The sequence below is a fragment of the Thamnophis sirtalis genome, unplaced genomic scaffold, assembly GCF_051295495.1.
Source record: "Thamnophis sirtalis isolate CommonGarterSnake01/CBP01778 unplaced genomic scaffold, rThaSir2_p1.2 scaffold_7, whole genome shotgun sequence".
NCBI lineage: Eukaryota > Metazoa > Chordata > Lepidosauria > Squamata > Natricidae > Thamnophis > Thamnophis sirtalis.
The window spans coordinates 2,725,222-2,743,919 of record NW_028261387.1 but is presented as its reverse complement, the minus strand read 5'-3'; the positions used below and the strand labels follow the sequence as shown (position 1 = coordinate 2,743,919).

Here is an 18,698-nt window from a genome sequence, read left to right as displayed (position 1 = left end):
CTTACTAGGAACACTCATTTTGCAAAAAAAAAAAAAAAAAGATGAATTTCCACAGACAAGGATGAAATTCATTTTTACGCACATGCTTATGCCACCCTGTGTGTGTTGGAGTGGCAATTGTTTTAGCAAGCCACTGTATCTTGGTAGCCCTGTGCCAGATTAAATCTCCCGATCTCCAGTCAACCATGAACTTCCCCTGGGTAACTCTGGATTATCCATAGCAAGCTGGGAGGATAGCAATGGATTTGCAGAAGACATATGCCTGCCATCTTGAATTCACTTCGTTTTTTAAGGAAGTGGGGCATTGAAAGAGTTGCAAAGGTAAAAGATGAATGAATGGGTATTTTCAATAATAGTCTTCGTGGCATGCCAACAAAATGCATGGGCTTTCAGCTGCTTTTCAGTTCCCAAAACTTTTAGAAATAGATATGGAATCTTCCCTAGCACATGGACCATTTAGTATCATAAGGAGCAACAATTCTGAGATTGAAAAAAATGTTGCGTGATGTACAAATGCATCTCCTGAATCACTCTGATTTTTTTAACAGTTGCAAAACAGGGCCCTTATAAGAAGAGCAACCTGCAAAGATCTTAAATACTATTAACTAGTTAGTGTATTTTAATACAGTACGCAGAAGAGATGAACAAGTATTAACCTTGTTGTGATAAAGATAGGGTGCTTCTGACAATCATTTTCTAATTCATCCGATCGCCGGTGTCCATTTCTGAACAAGCATGGATATATACTAAACCACACTTTTGAAGTTGACTATGGTTAACAATGAAAATGGTAGCTGGGAGGTTGAAGCTACACTTAGTCAAAATAACCAGACTGAAATAAATGAGATTTAAGAAGTGCTGTTCATTTCAATGGCTAACCAAAGTACAAACTCAAATTGATGGGCTTCATTGATGAATTAGGAAATTATAGTTACCGTATTTTTCGGAATATAAAACGCTCCGGAATGTAAGACTGTACCTTAGTTTTTGGGGAGGAAAATAAGAAGAAAAATTCTGCCTCTGCCTACCAGCATCCATGGTATTTAGCTAGCTAGCTTCCTGACTTGGCACACATGTTAACAAGGTCAGCCAATGAATAGGGATAGCAACTAAGTCAGGCAATGAGGACTAATTGGACTCTGAAACAGTATTTGCTGTGTGAGCGACAAGGAGACAGGAAGGAGCCTGGCTTAGCTGAGAACTGAAAGTGAAACTGCTTGTGTTCTGCTTGTATTGACTGCTACATTGGAAAACCTGCTTTTGGTGTTGTATTGTATATTATTATGATTATTTTGAATCCTGCTGAATCAGTTACTTGTGTGTGATTTCGCAATGTGATTGCTACTGCAAACTGTGACCAGCCAGGTTAGCTTCAGCACTTATTGCAGCCTGATTCAGCACAGCTGATCGGCGGGAGGATTGGACTGCCGGAATACCCCCAATCAGCTGTTCCAGGCTACAGGGATTGCTAGCCTCCCACCGTCCAGTGCAATCCCACAGAGTCGGCTCCTCAGGGTGCCGTCGGCCAGACAGTGTCGGCTAGCGACCCCCAGGAGGAGAGCCTTCTCTGTGGGAGCGCCTTCCCTCTGGAATGAACTGCCCCCAGAGCTTCGTATAATCCCCGACCTCCGGTCCTTCCGACGCACCCTAAAAAGTTGGCTTTTCCAGCAAGCCGGCCTGGCCTGAACAAAACAAAATAAATCATTGATTATTGTTAATTTTAATCGATTTTTTTAAAATGTTATTGTTAATCTTAATTGGGTTTGTTTTGGGGATATTCTATCTAATTTTTAAAAAACTTTTGTAATATGTGTTTTTTTTAATGTTGTATGCCGCCCTGAGTCCTTTGGGAAGAAGGGCGGCATATAAATCCAATAAACAAACAAACAATACAGATCATTGCTGCCTCCATGCACCACGTTTTTGGCCTCTGTAGGGGGTGGGTAGGGCTACATTCAATGTGTAAGACGCACCCAAATTTTCATTCTCTTTTGGGGGGGGGCGAATGGTGTGTCTTATACTCTGAAAAATACGGTGATTCCTGATCTGATTGGGAAGAGTACTGAAACTGATCAAGGAGGCAAGAGATTTATTAATACCTCAGCTAATTATGCAGCTCCCCACATAGCCAATAATTACCACATTCAAATCTTATATTACTATTGGGGTAGCAACTACAACATTTTTCTGCCGCTTCTGGCTTAGCCGAAAGCAGATTGCCTATCTCTTCCCCAGATTAACAGGAAGTAAGGAAGAGAGAAACTCAACGCACATCTTCAACGAGTAACAATTCACTGCTTTCAATGCAGAAGCCATCCCTGCAGAGTTATGGCTCACAAACAATGTTTTTTTGTCTTTTTATCATACAATTAAGCTTTCTCAATCATAGAACGTAACAAAACACCCAGAAGGGATTATTCTCTTCTGCCAGTAACACGTTTTTTCTTTTTCTTTTAATGTGTTGAAAAGAATTTTTAACAATACAATACTGTTAAAAATGAAAAGACAGAAAAGCTTGTGAGCTAGGGAACAAGTCTTTCGAAAGCCACTGAAAATGCCGGAAAAGAATACAAATCAAGTTATTAATTAGCTTATCATATTAGTTCTCCATATTATGAAAACTTATAGCTGGAAATTAGTGCTAGGAAATTATAATTAGCTGGAAATTAGTGATAAGAGATCACTTCACAAATGATCTTCTATTCCTGAGATGGCTTGATGCTAGTTCAAGCTCACAGATTTGTCAATTCTTGTCAAACAATGGCAAATAATTGTGCTGTGGCTTTTGTGTTTATAATTCTCACACCACTCCAGTCTCTGTCCTCTTATTGTTCTTGCAATAATACTACTCTTATTGTTCTTTTATATATAAAACTGTAAAGAAAGGACAAACTGAAAGAAAGCATTACAGCTTCCATAATTATATCCATGTTGATTGTAACAAAATATTACTCTAAAGATACGTAGTTGAGCATATGTGTCTCTCCTCACTCTGCAGCCAAGTGTTAGTGGTCCATGGATGAATTTTTCTGATTTTCCTTATTCCTCCACAATCCTCTCCCAAATATGGGACACATTCTCTTTCCTGCCAATGCTATTGCCTCGTGGTTTTGATTTTTTTTCTGTTGATTTATACGGGATGAAGACTGTTTTATAATCATTCTATAGATATTAATCATACCGTTTCCCTATTTATTAGCTGTATAAAGAACTGGATCTGGAGGGACAGGCCCCGTTCAAAATACTCAAATGTCACAGCTTCAACTTTCCTAAACATTTCAAAACATCTTCCTGTCTTTTAATGGGCACTCAGAAAGGCTCTGAAATTATCCATCTGCTTCTCAGCAATTTAGCAGTGTATTAAAAGGGCGTGCGTGTTGTCTACATGATTTTTAATCTTCTGCCATTATTTTTAGAAATTTCTACCGCTCATAAAATCTAAACTACCCAATTCCAGCACTGTGAAATTTGGCAGCAATCACAGTGGCTGCAGAATCAAGTGAAGCTAATAAACAGATGCCCAGATGCTCTCGGCAACTTCAAACCGGTTCTCAGTACTAGTATTCATGTTGTTTTACCAAATATTAAGGACAGCATAGACCACCTCTGTTAAACTCCACACTATAGGTAGTCCTCAACTTACAACAGTTCATTTAGTGACCATTCAAAGTTACGATGGCACTGAAGAAAGCGACTTATGAATATTTTTCAGAGTTACGACCTTCGCAGCATCCCCACAATCAGTGGTGGGTTTCAAATTTTTTTAGAACCTCTTCTGTAGGTGTGGCCTGCTTTGTGGGAGTGGCTTGCCGACCATGTGACTGGATGGGAGTGGCTTTCTGGCCATGTGACTGTGATTTGTAAAATGTGGTGAAACTCAGTTAACAACGCTCTTGCTTAGCAACCAAAATGTTGGCTCAGAAACTCTGGCATTTGAAGCACGCAAGTCTTAAAGCTGTCAAGTTACAAGACCCTTGCACCCCTAACCCTTTAGAAAAAAAAACCCAGGGGTGTTCAAAGTTGACAGCTTTAAGACTTGTGGACCTCAACTCCCAGAATTCCTCCTCTCGCTCTTCATCTTGATGATGTGCGGACGGGTGGGGGGAGGGAGCTGGAACCGGTTCTAAATGACACTGTAGGTTTGTGGAACCTCTTCTATAGAAGAGATTAGAACTGGCAGGAACCCAGCCCTGCCGACAATCATTTGATCAAAATTCAGATGCTTGACAACTGGTTCATATTTATGACTGTTGCAGCGTCCCAGGGTTATGTGATCACTTTTTTTTAGACCTTCTGACAAGCAAAGTCAGTGGGATATCCAGATTCACTTAACAACCGGGTTAGTATTGCATATTTGCCAGGGTTAATTTTTTTTCCCTTTGAATCAATTTTTAATATAAATGGGGAGGCCTGTATTAGCCACAGGTTTATACATTTTCATTAAGCTATTAGCATGTAAGGAACGAAAAAATGATTAGAAGTAAGATTTGGTTAACCAATTTCGTTGTATACATGATGTACAATGAGAAAAAAAGGCTATAGTAGTAACATCAAATGCAGTGATTCACTTAACAACTGTGGCAAAAAAGGCCGTAAAATGGGGCAAAACTTAACAAACGTTTCATTTAACAACAGAAATTTTGCACTCAATTGGGGTCATAAGCCGAGGACTAACCCATACTCTTTTTGTAATAAAACATAAACACATATAGATGGAAATATATTTGCCTCTGTCCAACCCCAATTTGATTACTCTAAAGTAAGTCTTATTTAGGGACACCAGCAAGCAGAATTGCAGAAGAAATCATTCTTTAGAAAAACTCTGCATTGTAAGATGGTAGTTTTAAACAACAAGAATAATTCATTTAAATGTCAAATGCCAAATTTGAATTACATGTTTATTAATTCATGTAGCCAAAAGCAGCTTAGCCAATGCAAAATGCCTGTTTACAAATCAATTGCTCACTTACATTTTTAATAGATGTTTGAGCAGCAATTTGATTTAAGGGGAAGGCAGTCAGGAAGTCTAACTGGACCTGCTCATAAACCTGTCAGCAGATGCTGATTCTGCTTAGCTGCAGAAAAAGTCTGGCTAAATGCATTATCATATTAATAGGTTATATGTCAAAAATGCAAAATGGAAGATGCTTTCGACTGAATTTCATTTCTGCATAATGAAAACAACAACACATGGAAATGCTTACAATTGCTACTTGCTCTGAGGCTCCTCTGATCCTGTGTATTTTCACATTCCTTGTAGGGGTACTCAAGAGTCGTATCCAAAGTTCGGAAGCCCTCTTTGAGAGACTGGTGTTTGTAATATTCCACGAGTTCCTTCCAGAATACAAATATTTAGACAGGCGTTAGTAATCATTTCTCTAGAATGTTTATTGCACAGATATCTGACAATGTTTGCAATCAACATCAAAATAGAGCCGAGGTGGCGCAGTGGTTAGGGTGCAGTACTGCAGGCCACTTCAGCTGATTCAGCTGTGATCTGCAGTTCAGCGGTTCAAATCTCACCGGCTCAGGGTTGACTCAGCCTTCCATCCTTCCGAGGTGGGTGAAATGAGGACCCAGACTGTGGGGACAATATGCTGACTCTGTAAACCGCTTAGAGAGGGCTGAAAGCCCTATGAAGCGGTATATAAATCTAATAAATAATAAATAAATAAATAAATAAATAAATAAATAAATAAATAAATAAATAAATAAATAACATCTTCCATCATGAAGCAGGGATTAAACTGCAGGAAGTGCGAAATGAGGACCCAGACTGTGGGGGCAATATGCTGACTCTGTAAACCGCTTAGAGAGGGCTGAAAGCCCTATGAAGCGGTATATAAGTCTAATAAATAAATAAATAAATAAATAAATAAATAAATAAATAAATAAATAAATAAATAAATAAATAAATAAATAAATAAATAAAAAATCTTCCATCATGAAGCAGGGATTAAACTGCAGGAAGTGTATAATTTGGTAGAAAGAGCACTCCAAAAAATTTAAGCAAACGAATTCCACAAAATGTCCCATCTCTATTATGAGACTACAAGTATGAGTAGCGCCATTTTGAGCATTATGGAAATGGTCCTACTTCAGATTAACGTGTTGAAGTTCAGAATTCCACAAGTTCAGGCTTGACGTGTGCTCATTGGGTTAAAGAAATTTAGCTTTTTTTATTTTTTAAAAAATATGCCTTTAAACTCTTCTTTGTGGACACATATACTGTATATTTACCTGCAGACCAATTTATGACAATAATTGTAATTGGAGCCCTTGGAGCAATACCTAAAGGGCTACCTCGCTATTTGGAAATTCTAAATTTACCTGACTTGAACATTCTGATTCTACAAAAAACCACCCTACTTGGAACAGCTTATATCCTCCGACGTTACCTTAACAGTTCCTAGGTCGTTGGTCAGGACTCAAACTGTTGAGCTACCAACCAGCCTCAAAGGCTGTGAATCTCACCAAAGATTAACCACATAACAACAACAACAACAACAACAATCTGAGAAGGAACATGAAAAAATCACAAAATACCAGGACTTAAAAATCGAAATTCAACGATTATGGCACAAACCAGCAGTGGTAATTCCAGTGGTAATTGGCACACTAGGTGCAATTCCAAAAGCACTGGAATTACATTTAAAACAGTTAAAAATTGACAAAATCACCATCAGTTAAATGCAAAAAGCCGCACTGCTTGGATCTGCATGCATATTACGAAAATACGTTACAACGTCCTAGGCCCCTGGGTGGGGCCCGACTAGTAACCAATGCCAAATCTGGCAAAACAACTGGCCGCTGTGATACAATTGTATAATAATAATAATAATAATAATAATAATCTCAACTAATATAGCTCATTTCTCTTAAAAGGACAATCAAACTGTATTATAAACTATTGTGGTAGAAAAGATTACTAGAAATATGTATTTTGAAAAGAAGTATGCTTTAATCAGGGATCTCCAACCTTGGCAACTATAAGCCTGGAGGACATCAACTCCCAGAATTCCCTAGCTGGCTGGGGAATTCTGGGAGTTGAAGTCCTCCAGGCTTAAATCAATGGCTGATAGAATGAAAGGGTGAATAAGAAGCAATAACTGCCAACAGATTGAAACATTTCATTCAGGTTCTTGTTCCTCTCCCATTCTTGATTATTGTTTTTAACGAACCTGCAGATAGCAGAATCAGTACCTAAGAAAATGGGAAAGAACTTGGAGAAGGCAGATGCTTACCAGCAACTCTCAAAAAAACATTCAAAACGGACCTGGCAAGCTTACCTCTAATCATTTTTTAGTCCCTTACATGCTAATGGCTTAATGAAAATGTATAAACCTGTGGCTAATCTAGACCTCTCCATTTATATTAAAAAATTGATTCAAAGTGGGGGGGGGGGAAGTTATCCCTGGCAAATACGCAAGTGATTAATTGTCACGGCTGCATCAAAGCCAAACATTTAGATTTCATGAATTTCAAATGGCAGGCATTCCAGCACCTGGTCCTTGGGATCAATGGGTTTCAATATATTAGGCTTGGCTTGGTGGCATTTATTGCTTCTAGTTTCGAAGTGCGGGTCCTCTATTACATGTGAATACACGAAATATATGGCTCTTAAAGGCGTGATAAATCTCCTGCTATTGCTGATCCCATCTCTATGTGGAAAGGTCACAGCCCTTTCCCTAACATAATGTTTATGTTCATGTTTTCCCTTTATTGCTATATGTGCAACAGTATATTTCTTACTGCAAGGTATGTTTTCTGCAATCAGCCGGAAAAAATACCGGGAGAGTAAATGGTGCAAAAGCTCAGGTTGATACAATTTCTCGACAGACGAAGCGATAGCAGTGTTTGGAACCTGTTTTCTGACACAGTAACCTGAGAGTAAATTTCAGTGATAAAAGAAACGAGTTTTCCTTGCCAAAGGACTGCACGTCTCATATAACAGTCTACGCAAATAATGGCCTTGCAAATATTTCTCGATGGATATGTCAGATGTCTCTGAACCAGCCCCTATCGCTTCTCTCTGTTTGTTTGCTTTTAAATAGCAGAAATCCTTCGCTGAAAGATTGTAGCCGCACCACAGCTATCAGATAATGTCATGCCCCTGGCATTGTCCTGGTAAACAGAAGCTGTGGTTTGCCAACTCAATGGCCTGTGAGAAGACATTCTTTGCATTTCATCAGATGGCACGGGTATCAAGATCGTGACGCTTTTGAAAATATATACACAATGTACTTTCAAGGGTTACATCTGTATCAGAACACGCACAGAGGGGCCGATGTGTTGTCTGAATGATAATGCACATGGCTCAAGGCTTCGGCACACAGAAGAAAATTTGATCCAGATGTCTCCTCTTTGAAACAGATGGGTTTGTTATAGTTTATTGGGACTACGTAATAATCATAATCCTAAATTACCTTTTGAAAGTATTTGACTCCGTGGCTCGGTATAAAACTTCAAACCTGCAAAATACTGAGATTTTTTTTCCCTCAGCTACGAAGCTTACTAAAGGGAATCAACGCCTAACCTAACCTGCAGGATTACCATAAAATAAAATAAAATAAATTATCTTGGAAGATGGAAGGTGATAAAAAGTGTAATAGAATAGACTGATATAAATGGTTCCACCACAAATGCGCGAACGACAAAAGCGCGTGTGACTAAACCGCGGTGACAAAACCGCGCCGTCAAAACCGCGGCAACGAATGAGCGCTGAAGCGTGCCGACAACAGCGCGCCGACAGAAGCGTGCTGTAACATAACCCTAACCCTAACCCTAACCCTAACCCTAAACCTAACTCTAAACCTAACCCTAAACCTAACCCTAAACCTCACCTTAACTTAAATTGCGCTTCTGTCGGTGCGCTGTTGTCGGCGCGCTGTTGTCGGCGTGCTGTTGTCAGCGCGCTTTTGACATCGCGGTTTTAGCGCCGCGGTTTTGTCAGCGCGCTTTTGACGTTCGCGCTTATGTCGTGCCATGGATATAAATATTGTAGCAATTTTTCAAACAGTGGTTTTGCATTCTGGGAAGGCCTCATTTTCTGGTCTGTGTTCCTCACACTTCTGATGGCAGGTCTGTGTGTTGGGATCCCCCCCCCCCAATTTAGTAAAAATTAAAATCACTGGAAGTTATAGTGTGTACAAATTAATTAAATAAGTGAATAGAAATATGTAAAATAGCAATAGCAATATAGCAATAGCAGTAGACTTATATACCGCTTCATAGGCCTTTCAGGCCTCTCTAAGCGGTTTACAGAGAGTCAGCATATTGCCCCCAACAATCTGGGTCCTCATTTTACCCACCTCGGAAGGATGGAAGACTGAGTCAACCCTGAGCCGGTGAGATTTGAACCGCTGACCTGCTGATCTAGCAGTAGCCTGCAGTGCTGCATTTAACCACTGCGCCACCTTGGCTCATAAAAAGACTATGCTTACTCAAAACAGTAGCCTATCCACAGGATTTAGAAAAGTGTTACGTTCTGGGCTTATTTTAATTCTTCTTCATTTCAATGGCCCTTGACATTTTGTACATACATGGAAATAAATTCCATTGATCTCTAGCAAGACTTTTTTCCGAGTAAGCATGTAACAGGTCAGATTTGTAAAACATATTTAGCATTGGCTTAGTCTTTCTGCAACGATAATGCAAGTCTGGCACTTTTTAAACAATGAATTATTTTACAAATAACTGTTTAAATGCTAACTCTTCTAACATTCTAATTCATTTGGAATCAGTAGATCTTGGTACAATGAAATTAACTCAGAATAAATGATCATATAAATGACAATAGGGGAATACCAACACTATAGCTAAAGGATCTAATAATAATGCAAGACATATATTTCACAAAACCTCTGAAATTATTTAGGTTGAGCATGTTTCTGGTACAGCTGTTCCTCTCCTCCCCCCAAACTCCAAATGATAGTTATCTGAAGAAATCTATACTGACCAACAAAGAGATTAAGAAATACGCAAAAATATCAAAGCAGTTTGTAAGTTTAATAACATTTATATGCCGCCCAATCCTGTAGGACTCCGGGAAAAGCAACTCATTTATTTTACTGTTTCAAACCACAGCAATCTCTTTTCAAAGTGAAAATATAAGATAATCCTACTCATCACCAATTCATTCAATATAGTTATGCTAATCGGTAATGTTTAAGTTCTGAAGCTATAATCAGTTGGGTAGGCCAAGTTGAGACTAAATCAGTTGACATAAAAATATTATTTAAGAAATATAAACATTGTATAATTAGACCATTCTTGAATGATAGTTCTGGCTTAGGACTACTTCAAAAAGTTACTGCTAATCTTCCAGTAAACCAAAAGCATACAGGATTCACACTTCTTATTTTTGAGTTTCCATTTCAAATACTACTAAATAAAAATAAAATGGGAATAATGTGTATTTCCTTCTTAGCATGGAAGTTATCACGATCTTCATTACTGCAAAACCACAAGCAAAATATACAGTATCTCTGTCAGAATGCTCCGTCTTACAATTTTAATATAAATAAGCCAAATGAATAGGAATCCGTTTAACACATGCTAAGTCATGATCCTTTACACTTTCAAACACTAATACAATTGTCCTTTTCATATGTATGGCTGATCAGAGTTTTGCTGGGGTTGTTTTTGACAACTTTACAGATGTTGGGAGATAGATTCTCCCAAAGAGCCAAGGTGGCACAGTGGTTAGGGTGCAGTACTGCAGGCCACTTTAGCTGACTGTGATCTGCAGTTCAGCGGTTCAAATCTCACCGGCTCAAGGTTGACTCAGCCTTCGATCCTTCCGAGGTGGGTGAAATGAGGACCCAGACTGTGGGGACAAGTTGCTGACTCAATTTGCTAAAAAATTTGTAAACCGCTTAGAGAGGGCTGAAAGCCCTACGAAGCGGTATATAAGTCTAATAATAAATAAAATAAATAAATTAAAAAATAAGATTCATTTATTAATCACCTATTTCCAATGACAGTGAGTGCAATTGTTGTTAATATGTGTTAAAAACTAATTAGTTCACTGAAAGCCTCAACTCTCAGAGCATTTGCCATGAATAATAATAAGAACTGTTTAGTTTTATTTGCCTTTTCTTTCCTTCCTTCCTTCCTTCCTTCCTTCCTTCCTTCCTTCCTTCCTTCCTTCCTTCCTTCCTTCCTTTCTTTCTTTCTTTCTTTCTTTCTTTCTTTCTTTCTTTCTTTCTTTCTTGACAAATCTATCAAACTAGATATCAATAGCAAAAGCACTTATACCAGAGGTGTGTTCCTACCGGTTTGGATCAGTTCGGCCAAGTAGATAGTAACTCAGCCAGACACGTGCCCGAACTGGTTCTATCCAGTAAGCATTTTTTTTTTACTTCTGTGCATGCATTGATAGCATGCATCAAGCATGTGAGCACCTGAAGCATGTCCCTGAGCAAACCGGCAATAAAAGAAGCCGGAACCCACCCCTGGCTTATACCACATATATCACTTCAGTGCTTTACAGCTGTCTCTAAGCGGTTTACAGAGTCAGCCTATTGCCCCCATCAATCTGGGTTCTCATTTGACCAACCTTGGAAGGATGGACGATGGAGTCAACCTTCAGTCAGTCAGTACTGAGGGGATCGAGATACACCCACGTTACACCTATCCTCCGCGAGCTGCACTGGCTCCCTATCGGTCTCCAAACGCGATTCAAGGTGCTGGTTATTACCTTTAAAGCCCTACATGGTCTAGGACCCGGACATCTGCGAGACCGTCTTCTGCCACATACCTCCCAACGGCCGATAAGATCGCACAGGGTGGGCCTTCTCCAGGTGCCGTCAGCCAGACAATGTCGGCTGGCGGCTCCCCGGGGGAGGGCCTTCTCTGTAGCCGCTCTGACCCTATGGAATGAACTACCCCCAGAGATCCGGACCCCTACCCACTCTCATGGCCTTCCGAAAGGCTATCAAAACCTGCCTATTCCGGCAGGAATGGGGCTGTTGACCTCATGACTGAGGTCCAGCCCCGACCAGAGTGGATGTATGATGTGGTTTTTAAATTGTTTCCTCTGTTTTTAATTTTTAATTTTTTTGAAGTTTATTTCTGTAAGCTGCCCGGAGTCCTTCGGGATTGGGCGGCCTATAAATTTATTAAATTCAATTCAATTCAATTCAATCGAACTCCTGGCAATATGAGCAGAGTTAGCCTGCAATTCTGCACTCTAACCACTGCACCAGCGCAGGTCTTATAGTAGTAACATCACACTATATATGCCAACATTAAACATTTAATACGATAATGACCAATTAAAGTATTTTTGGAAACAGGAAAACAAAATAAAAACTTATACTTACCATTAAACTTCTAAATTTCCTATTTTCTGCAATGTGAAAAAAGCTTTCTCTTGTGAAAATCTTGATGTGCTTCACTTCATTATTGTACCTATGGGCAATGAATAACTTATGAATATAAATGTGTTTTCAATCTGGAAAAATCAATAATTACTTGACAGCCTGCCCAAACTCTCCATGAATAAATTCTTAAGACAAAACACATATCCATGCCAATACACTGCTGACACCTAATTAACAAAAGACATTTATTAGGGTCCAGTTTAACACACCCGCCTACATCCAGATTTAAGAAAAAGCCTCCAAGCGATATCTAATTATTGAATCCCACCAGGTTGATTGCATTCAAATTCATATTGACAAAGATAGCAACAGCTTTTCCCCAAAAAAATTATTATTATTCCTTCGGTATGATATCCTTGCTCCCACTCGATTCAAGGGAAAAATTCTGTTTGGCTTCGGTTGATAGCTTGATCAATTCCGAAAAATTTCTAGTTAAAATGCAAATAGGCCTTTAAATCACTCTTTACTAACTATCATAAAATCTTTGTGTTCCCAGTCACAGAACCATTACTGCGCCTTCCCAGCTGAAAAGTTTACTTGCAGAAGGCAATAAAAACTGGATCCTAAAAAGAGAGAACAAAGTTGATTCCATGCAAGACAAAGTTGTCTTTGCTTAGAACATTAGAGGATTACTGGAGCCGAGGTGGCGCAGTGGGTAGAGTGCAGTACTGCAGGCCACTTCAGCTGACTTTATCTGCAGTTCAGCGGTTCTAATCTCACCGGCTCAAGGTTGACTCAGCCTTCCATCCTTCCGAGGTGGGTGAAATGAGGACCCGGATTGTTGTTGGGGGTGATATGCTGACTCTGTAAACCACTTAGAGAGGGCTGAAAGCCCTATGAAGCGGTATATAAGTCTAACTGCTATTGCTATTGCTATTGCTACTGGAATAGGACTCCCTAACCCCTAATCCCTAACCCCCAAACACAGCCACTGAAAGGTTTTGTCGTGGTTCTGAGTAATGAACCCAATCGAACCAGAACTCTGAGGCTTCAGTCAGCCTCAAAAAACTTTTTAATGAATACATATCGGCACTTAGAAAGGTGAAGCTAGCTCTAAGTAATTCCTGCATTTTAGAGTAGTTAAAAGAATAGAAACTTTCCGTCCCCCTCAGGGATCCTAGATCACATAGCAATAGCAATAGCAGTTAGACTTATATACCGCTTCATAGGGCTTTCAGCCCTCTCTAAGCGGTTTACAGAGTCAGCATATCGCCCCCCACAGTCTGGGTCCTCATTTCACCCACCTCGGAAGGATGGAAGGCTGAGTCAACCTTGAGGTGGTGAGATTTGAATCGCTGAACTGCAGATAGCAGTCAGCTGAAGTGGCCTGCAGTACTGCACCCTAACCACTGCGCCACCTCGGCTCGGTTAGTGTCCTGGAGGAGGAAGCCTAGATAAAAATAGTCTGCCCTCCCTGGAAATATCTCTAATAAGGGGAGAATATGTGCAGACCTACAAGCTCTGTATAGCTCGCAGTGTAATAGAACATGTCAATTATCTTCCACTTCTCTTTTACCACATATGCAAACCCGTTCTGCAATAGGTGTTCTCTTATACCTGCCCTGGAGGAGTGCTGAAGAAAGAATGTTAAATCTGGCTCGGAAGAAAGCTATTCTTTGTTTTGGGAAGATCAGGTCATTTAGAGATCTTGCCGATTCCCACCCACCCTGTTTGATTCTGTCCCTACTGTGGAGAGGCAACCTATTTAGTTCTTCTTGTAACTCCATGTCCTTCATTCTATTAATTACTACTTGCTTTGCTTGCTCAAAGCCTAGGGACATTAAGAATAATGGTGAGAGCCGAGGTGGCGCAGTGGTTAAATGCAGCACTGCAGGCTACTTCAGCTGACTGCAGTTCTGCAGTTCGGCTGTTCAAATCTCACCGGCTCAGGGTTGACTCAGCCTTCCATCCTTCCGAGGTGGGTAAAATGAGGACCCAGATTGTTGTTGGGGGCAATATGCTGACTCTGTAAAACCGCTTAGAGAGGGCTGAAAGCCCTATGAAGCGGTATATAAGTCTAACTGCTATTGCTATAAGAGCCCAGCTTGTGATCAATTGCCTGTTTCCAGGGGGATGGGACTGTATAGTAGAATAATAGTGGTTAGGGATAATTTTCAAAGAGTTTCAACAAGGCAGGCAAGCCAAAACTACTTTTCAAACCCATCAAGGTTTTTATAATATTTTTTTAACAAATGAAATGTAACTAGCGTAACCTTATTTTTAAAAAAATCCACATTCAATATTGACCCATCGATTGCATGAACAATATAAAGAAACACATAATTCACTTACTTAATGCTAATGGCATATTCTCCCGATTCTTTAGTCCTATACCGCACTAAGTAAGTGCTGTTTACCCGGTTAATAAGTTCTGCTTCTGCTTGTAATCGTTCCATTTTTCCGGCGTACCTGAAACAAAGTGAGTTTTATTTTACTATTATTTTCTGTATTTTATTTTGCTGCTCCAAACTCAAAACATAATCATTCGATTAGGCCAAGATTGGTGGCAGAGAATCCTATGCAATAATCATGGGGCGGATATGCCCAGAACAGAATGGGTATCTCATAAGCAAAAATAATTATCTATCTCCCATTCTGCTGACTATGGCATTCTCAGCAGTCCAGTCACCACCACTATCTATATTTCGTGACCTGCAGATACATCCAACCAATTGCAAAATAGAGAAGTTCTGTGAGAGTCACAGAAGATAATCTGGGCATAGAAAAATTCTTCTTTTTTTACCAGTTTGAAGACACTGGTACTTGGTTTCCATGATTAGAACAGTACTCTGAGAGACCGCCTGCTGCCAATTACCTCCCATAGACCCGTTAGATCGCACAGGGTCGGCCTCCTCCGGGTTCCGTCTACCAGCCAATGCCATCTGGCTACCACCCGGGGGAGGGCCTTCTCTGTAGCAACTCCAGCCCTTTGGAATGAACTCCCCGCGGAGATTCGGACTCTCACCTCTCTCCAGGCCTTCCGGAAAGCCGTCAAAACCTGGCTGTGCCGGCAGGCCTGGGGTTGATGAGTTCCCCTCCCCGCTCGACTTGTATGGCTGTATGACTCTTGTGTATTTTAATTACGTGTATTGTGTTTGTATCCCCTTCCCCTTTTGAGTTGTTCGCTGCCCTGAGTCCCTCCCGGAGAAGGGCTGCATACAAATAAACTGAATCTTAATCTTAATCTTAATAGGTACAATTGAAATGTTATATTGCTGTATTTTTTTGTATAAACAAAACCTTAGTGTACCTTAAACTCCTCAAGGCACATCACTGTGACTTAAGAGAAAAATAAAAGATGGTAACTGATTAATGGCTTGTGAGGTTCTTATTGAATCTTCTTCCTATCAGTCTCCTATGAGAAGAATGAACAATTTTCTAGTTTTATGTTTTTAATCGGTGTACCAAAATCAGTGACACCAGTGTACCAGAATTATCTCTCCCTCAAAAATTTAATGTATTTATTAAATTAATTCAATTCAACTTAAGTCTTTGGGAGCATAATAGCAACAGCAATAGCAGTTAGACTTATATACCGCTTCATAGGGCTTTCAGCCCTCTCTAAGCGGTTTACAGAGTCAGCATATTGCCCCCAACAACAATCCGGGTCCTCATTTCACCCACCTCGGAAGGATGGAAGGCTGAGTCAACCCTGAGCTGGTGAGATTTGAACAGCCGAACTGCAGAACTGCAGTCAGCTGAAGTAGCCTGCAGTGTTGCATTTAACCACTGCGCCACCTTGGCTCTAATGAACCCTGCATCTGAAAAGCACAGGAGATGTCAACAGAGCTTGACAAAATACTACATTATCTGTTGGCATCAGGAGTGGGTTCCGGCAGGCACTACTACTGGTTTGCTTGATGCACGCTGCACGAACATGCGCAGTGAAATAAAAATTTTCTGCACATGCGCAGAAGCGAAAAACAAGATTTGGGGGCGAAAAACAGTTCGGGGGTATGGCTGGCCTGGGTCACTGCCGGTTCCAGCGACCCGGCCGCCAAACCACTACCAGTTCCACCGAACCGGTAGGAACCCACCACTGGTTGGCATGCATCATATAGTATCCATATTGTATTCTCATCACCATGATCGGCCATATTGAAGCTCTCAAAAAAATCATGTAATTCATGGTCTCCGGTTGCGCTTCAAGGTGCTAGTCGTTGCTTTTAAAGCCCTACATGGTTTAGGACCTGGCTACCTGAGAGACCGCCTCCTGCCACATACCTCCCAATGACCAACAAGATCGCACAGGTTGGGCCTCCTCCGGGTGCCGTCGACCGGACAATGCCGTCTGGCGACTCCCCGGGGGAGAGCCTTCTCTGTTGCTGCACCGGCCCTGTGGAACGATCTACCCGCAGAGATCCGGACCCTTACCACTCTCCCGGCCTTCCGTAAAGCCATCAAGACCTGGCTGTTCTGGCAGGCCTGGGGCTGTTGATTGATATCCAGCCCCGCTTAGATGGAATGGGTGATGTGGAATTTTAATATTGTATTTTCTATTCTTAAATTTTAATTGTTTCTTTGTCTTGCTGTGAGCCGCCCAGAGTCCCGATGGGAGTGGGCGGCATACAAATTTTATTAAACTTGGAAACTTGGGGATAGCCAGGAACAAATTTCCTAGGAAAATAGGGCAAATTGTATGTATAGGTCCAATTGTATGTGATTGTTTCTTGCTCTCATCAATTAGAAACTGGTATCAAGGACATCTCTATGAAAGGCCTATTCCAGAGAATGGCTGGACTTGAATTTGGGAAGATAGAGATCGTGACTGGGTGGAAACTTATTCAAATGCAAAGTTGGTTGGCTTTGAAAGTGTAGCCAGAGCTTCTTACATTATAACATTTCCCAGAGATACCAAATTGGTTGCAAGTCAGGTTTATCCATGCAAAAATACAGTTATGCAGTATATACACTCAATTATTTTTTGCTTATATTACAAAAAGATGCATTCCATAGAAGATCAGAAAGGTGAAGCCACAACAAATTAGATTTTTATTAATATCATTTTTCTCTCAAGCTATTTATTCGAATCCCCAACTCTGCCCAAAATAAAAACGTAACAATTTATAGCTACCTACCATGGCTGAGAAGAATAATCTACTGGCTTAGGGACCTAAAATAAGATAAACAGGTTAAAACAAAATACAATTAAATGTAATAAAATGAATTGCAAAAGAAATCAATGAAATAAAATACCATCAATGATTTTTACCCATTTTCAAAAAATTGATTAAATTAGCCACTTTGCATTATGGGCTGTTGGTCTGAGCTGCAAGCATGGCAGCCAATCGAAGAGTCCGAACTCATATCATGACTCACAAATAGCAGAACAAACAACATCTCCGCTAATTTGCATCACATAAAAATATATTTTTATCTGGCAGATCTGACGGATGATCACACTTCAAAGTGCACTGATGGTGTCTCCTTGAATGGTGATGAAACGTTTGCCACCAAATGAGCCAAGCTCAGCATTCAGACAGCCCAACTATCAATCCAAGCTACTTATATTCAAACAGATATCAACTTTGCATTATTTATGGCACTGTTGTTCAATATTTTAGTTTCTACAATCAAGTTTTAAAAAAATTATGTTTAGGTGACATGATGCTATCCTGGTTATATCAGTTAATATCAGGAGTTTTCTTACTTAAATTTGGTAATTAAATTCACCATCAAATGCCCATATACTAGAATTTGCACCAAAGTAAATTAAGAATCCAAGCAAAAGAGCAAGATTTTATAACAAATTTGTTATAAAGTTGACCCACCAAATATTGGATCACCCGTCTACTGTTTTCTGTTCAGATATACTAATTTTTCATTCTACAGTGTTACAGACAGAATCAAGCAAAGCAGGAATAATCAAAAATATATTTTCCACATATCCGGAGAACAAAAGAGCAAGAAAAATACGGTTGCTGTTTTCAAAAGCAGTCATGCACCCTTTTTAATGCCTATTCTCAGTCTAAATACGTACTGTGTGTGCATAAAAAGTTCATCAACTAGATTTTACATTTCAAAGAGATGAACTAGAAAAGTACAATCCACTTCAGATTGAGCACACTTGAACTCTATCAAGGCTAGTTATTAAACAATTACACTGTGTATTATTATTTCATTGTACAAATCAATATTTTATTAGTACTTCAATTATCCAATTATTATTTTCAAAGATTTATCTTTTTATCTAACATCATTGCATTGGTCTAGACATAATGTAATATTAATTGCAATTTTCCCAGGGATTTTGGTTCTATACTTTAGGATGGTAATTTTACTATTCTATTATTCCGGACAATAATTTAACTA

General features: G+C 39.9%; 1 protein-coding gene across 3 annotated transcripts in view; it reads right to left on the bottom strand.

Moving 5' to 3' along the window:
- VAV3 (vav guanine nucleotide exchange factor 3) overlaps window positions 1-18,698 on the bottom strand; it is a 184,597-nt gene that overhangs the window by 10,124 nt on the left and 155,775 nt on the right. For all 3 annotated transcript variants that reach the window (XM_087719208.1, XM_087719209.1, XM_087719207.1), the window contains 4 exons: window positions 17,465-17,499; window positions 14,679-14,795; window positions 12,327-12,414; window positions 5,205-5,334 (listed from right to left, as the gene is read on the bottom strand). In XM_087719208.1, the coding sequence (XP_087575334.1) occupies window positions 5,205-5,334; window positions 12,327-12,414; window positions 14,679-14,795; window positions 17,465-17,499 (370 nt within the window). The remainder of the gene's footprint in view (window positions 1-5,204; window positions 5,335-12,326; window positions 12,415-14,678; window positions 14,796-17,464; window positions 17,500-18,698) is intronic.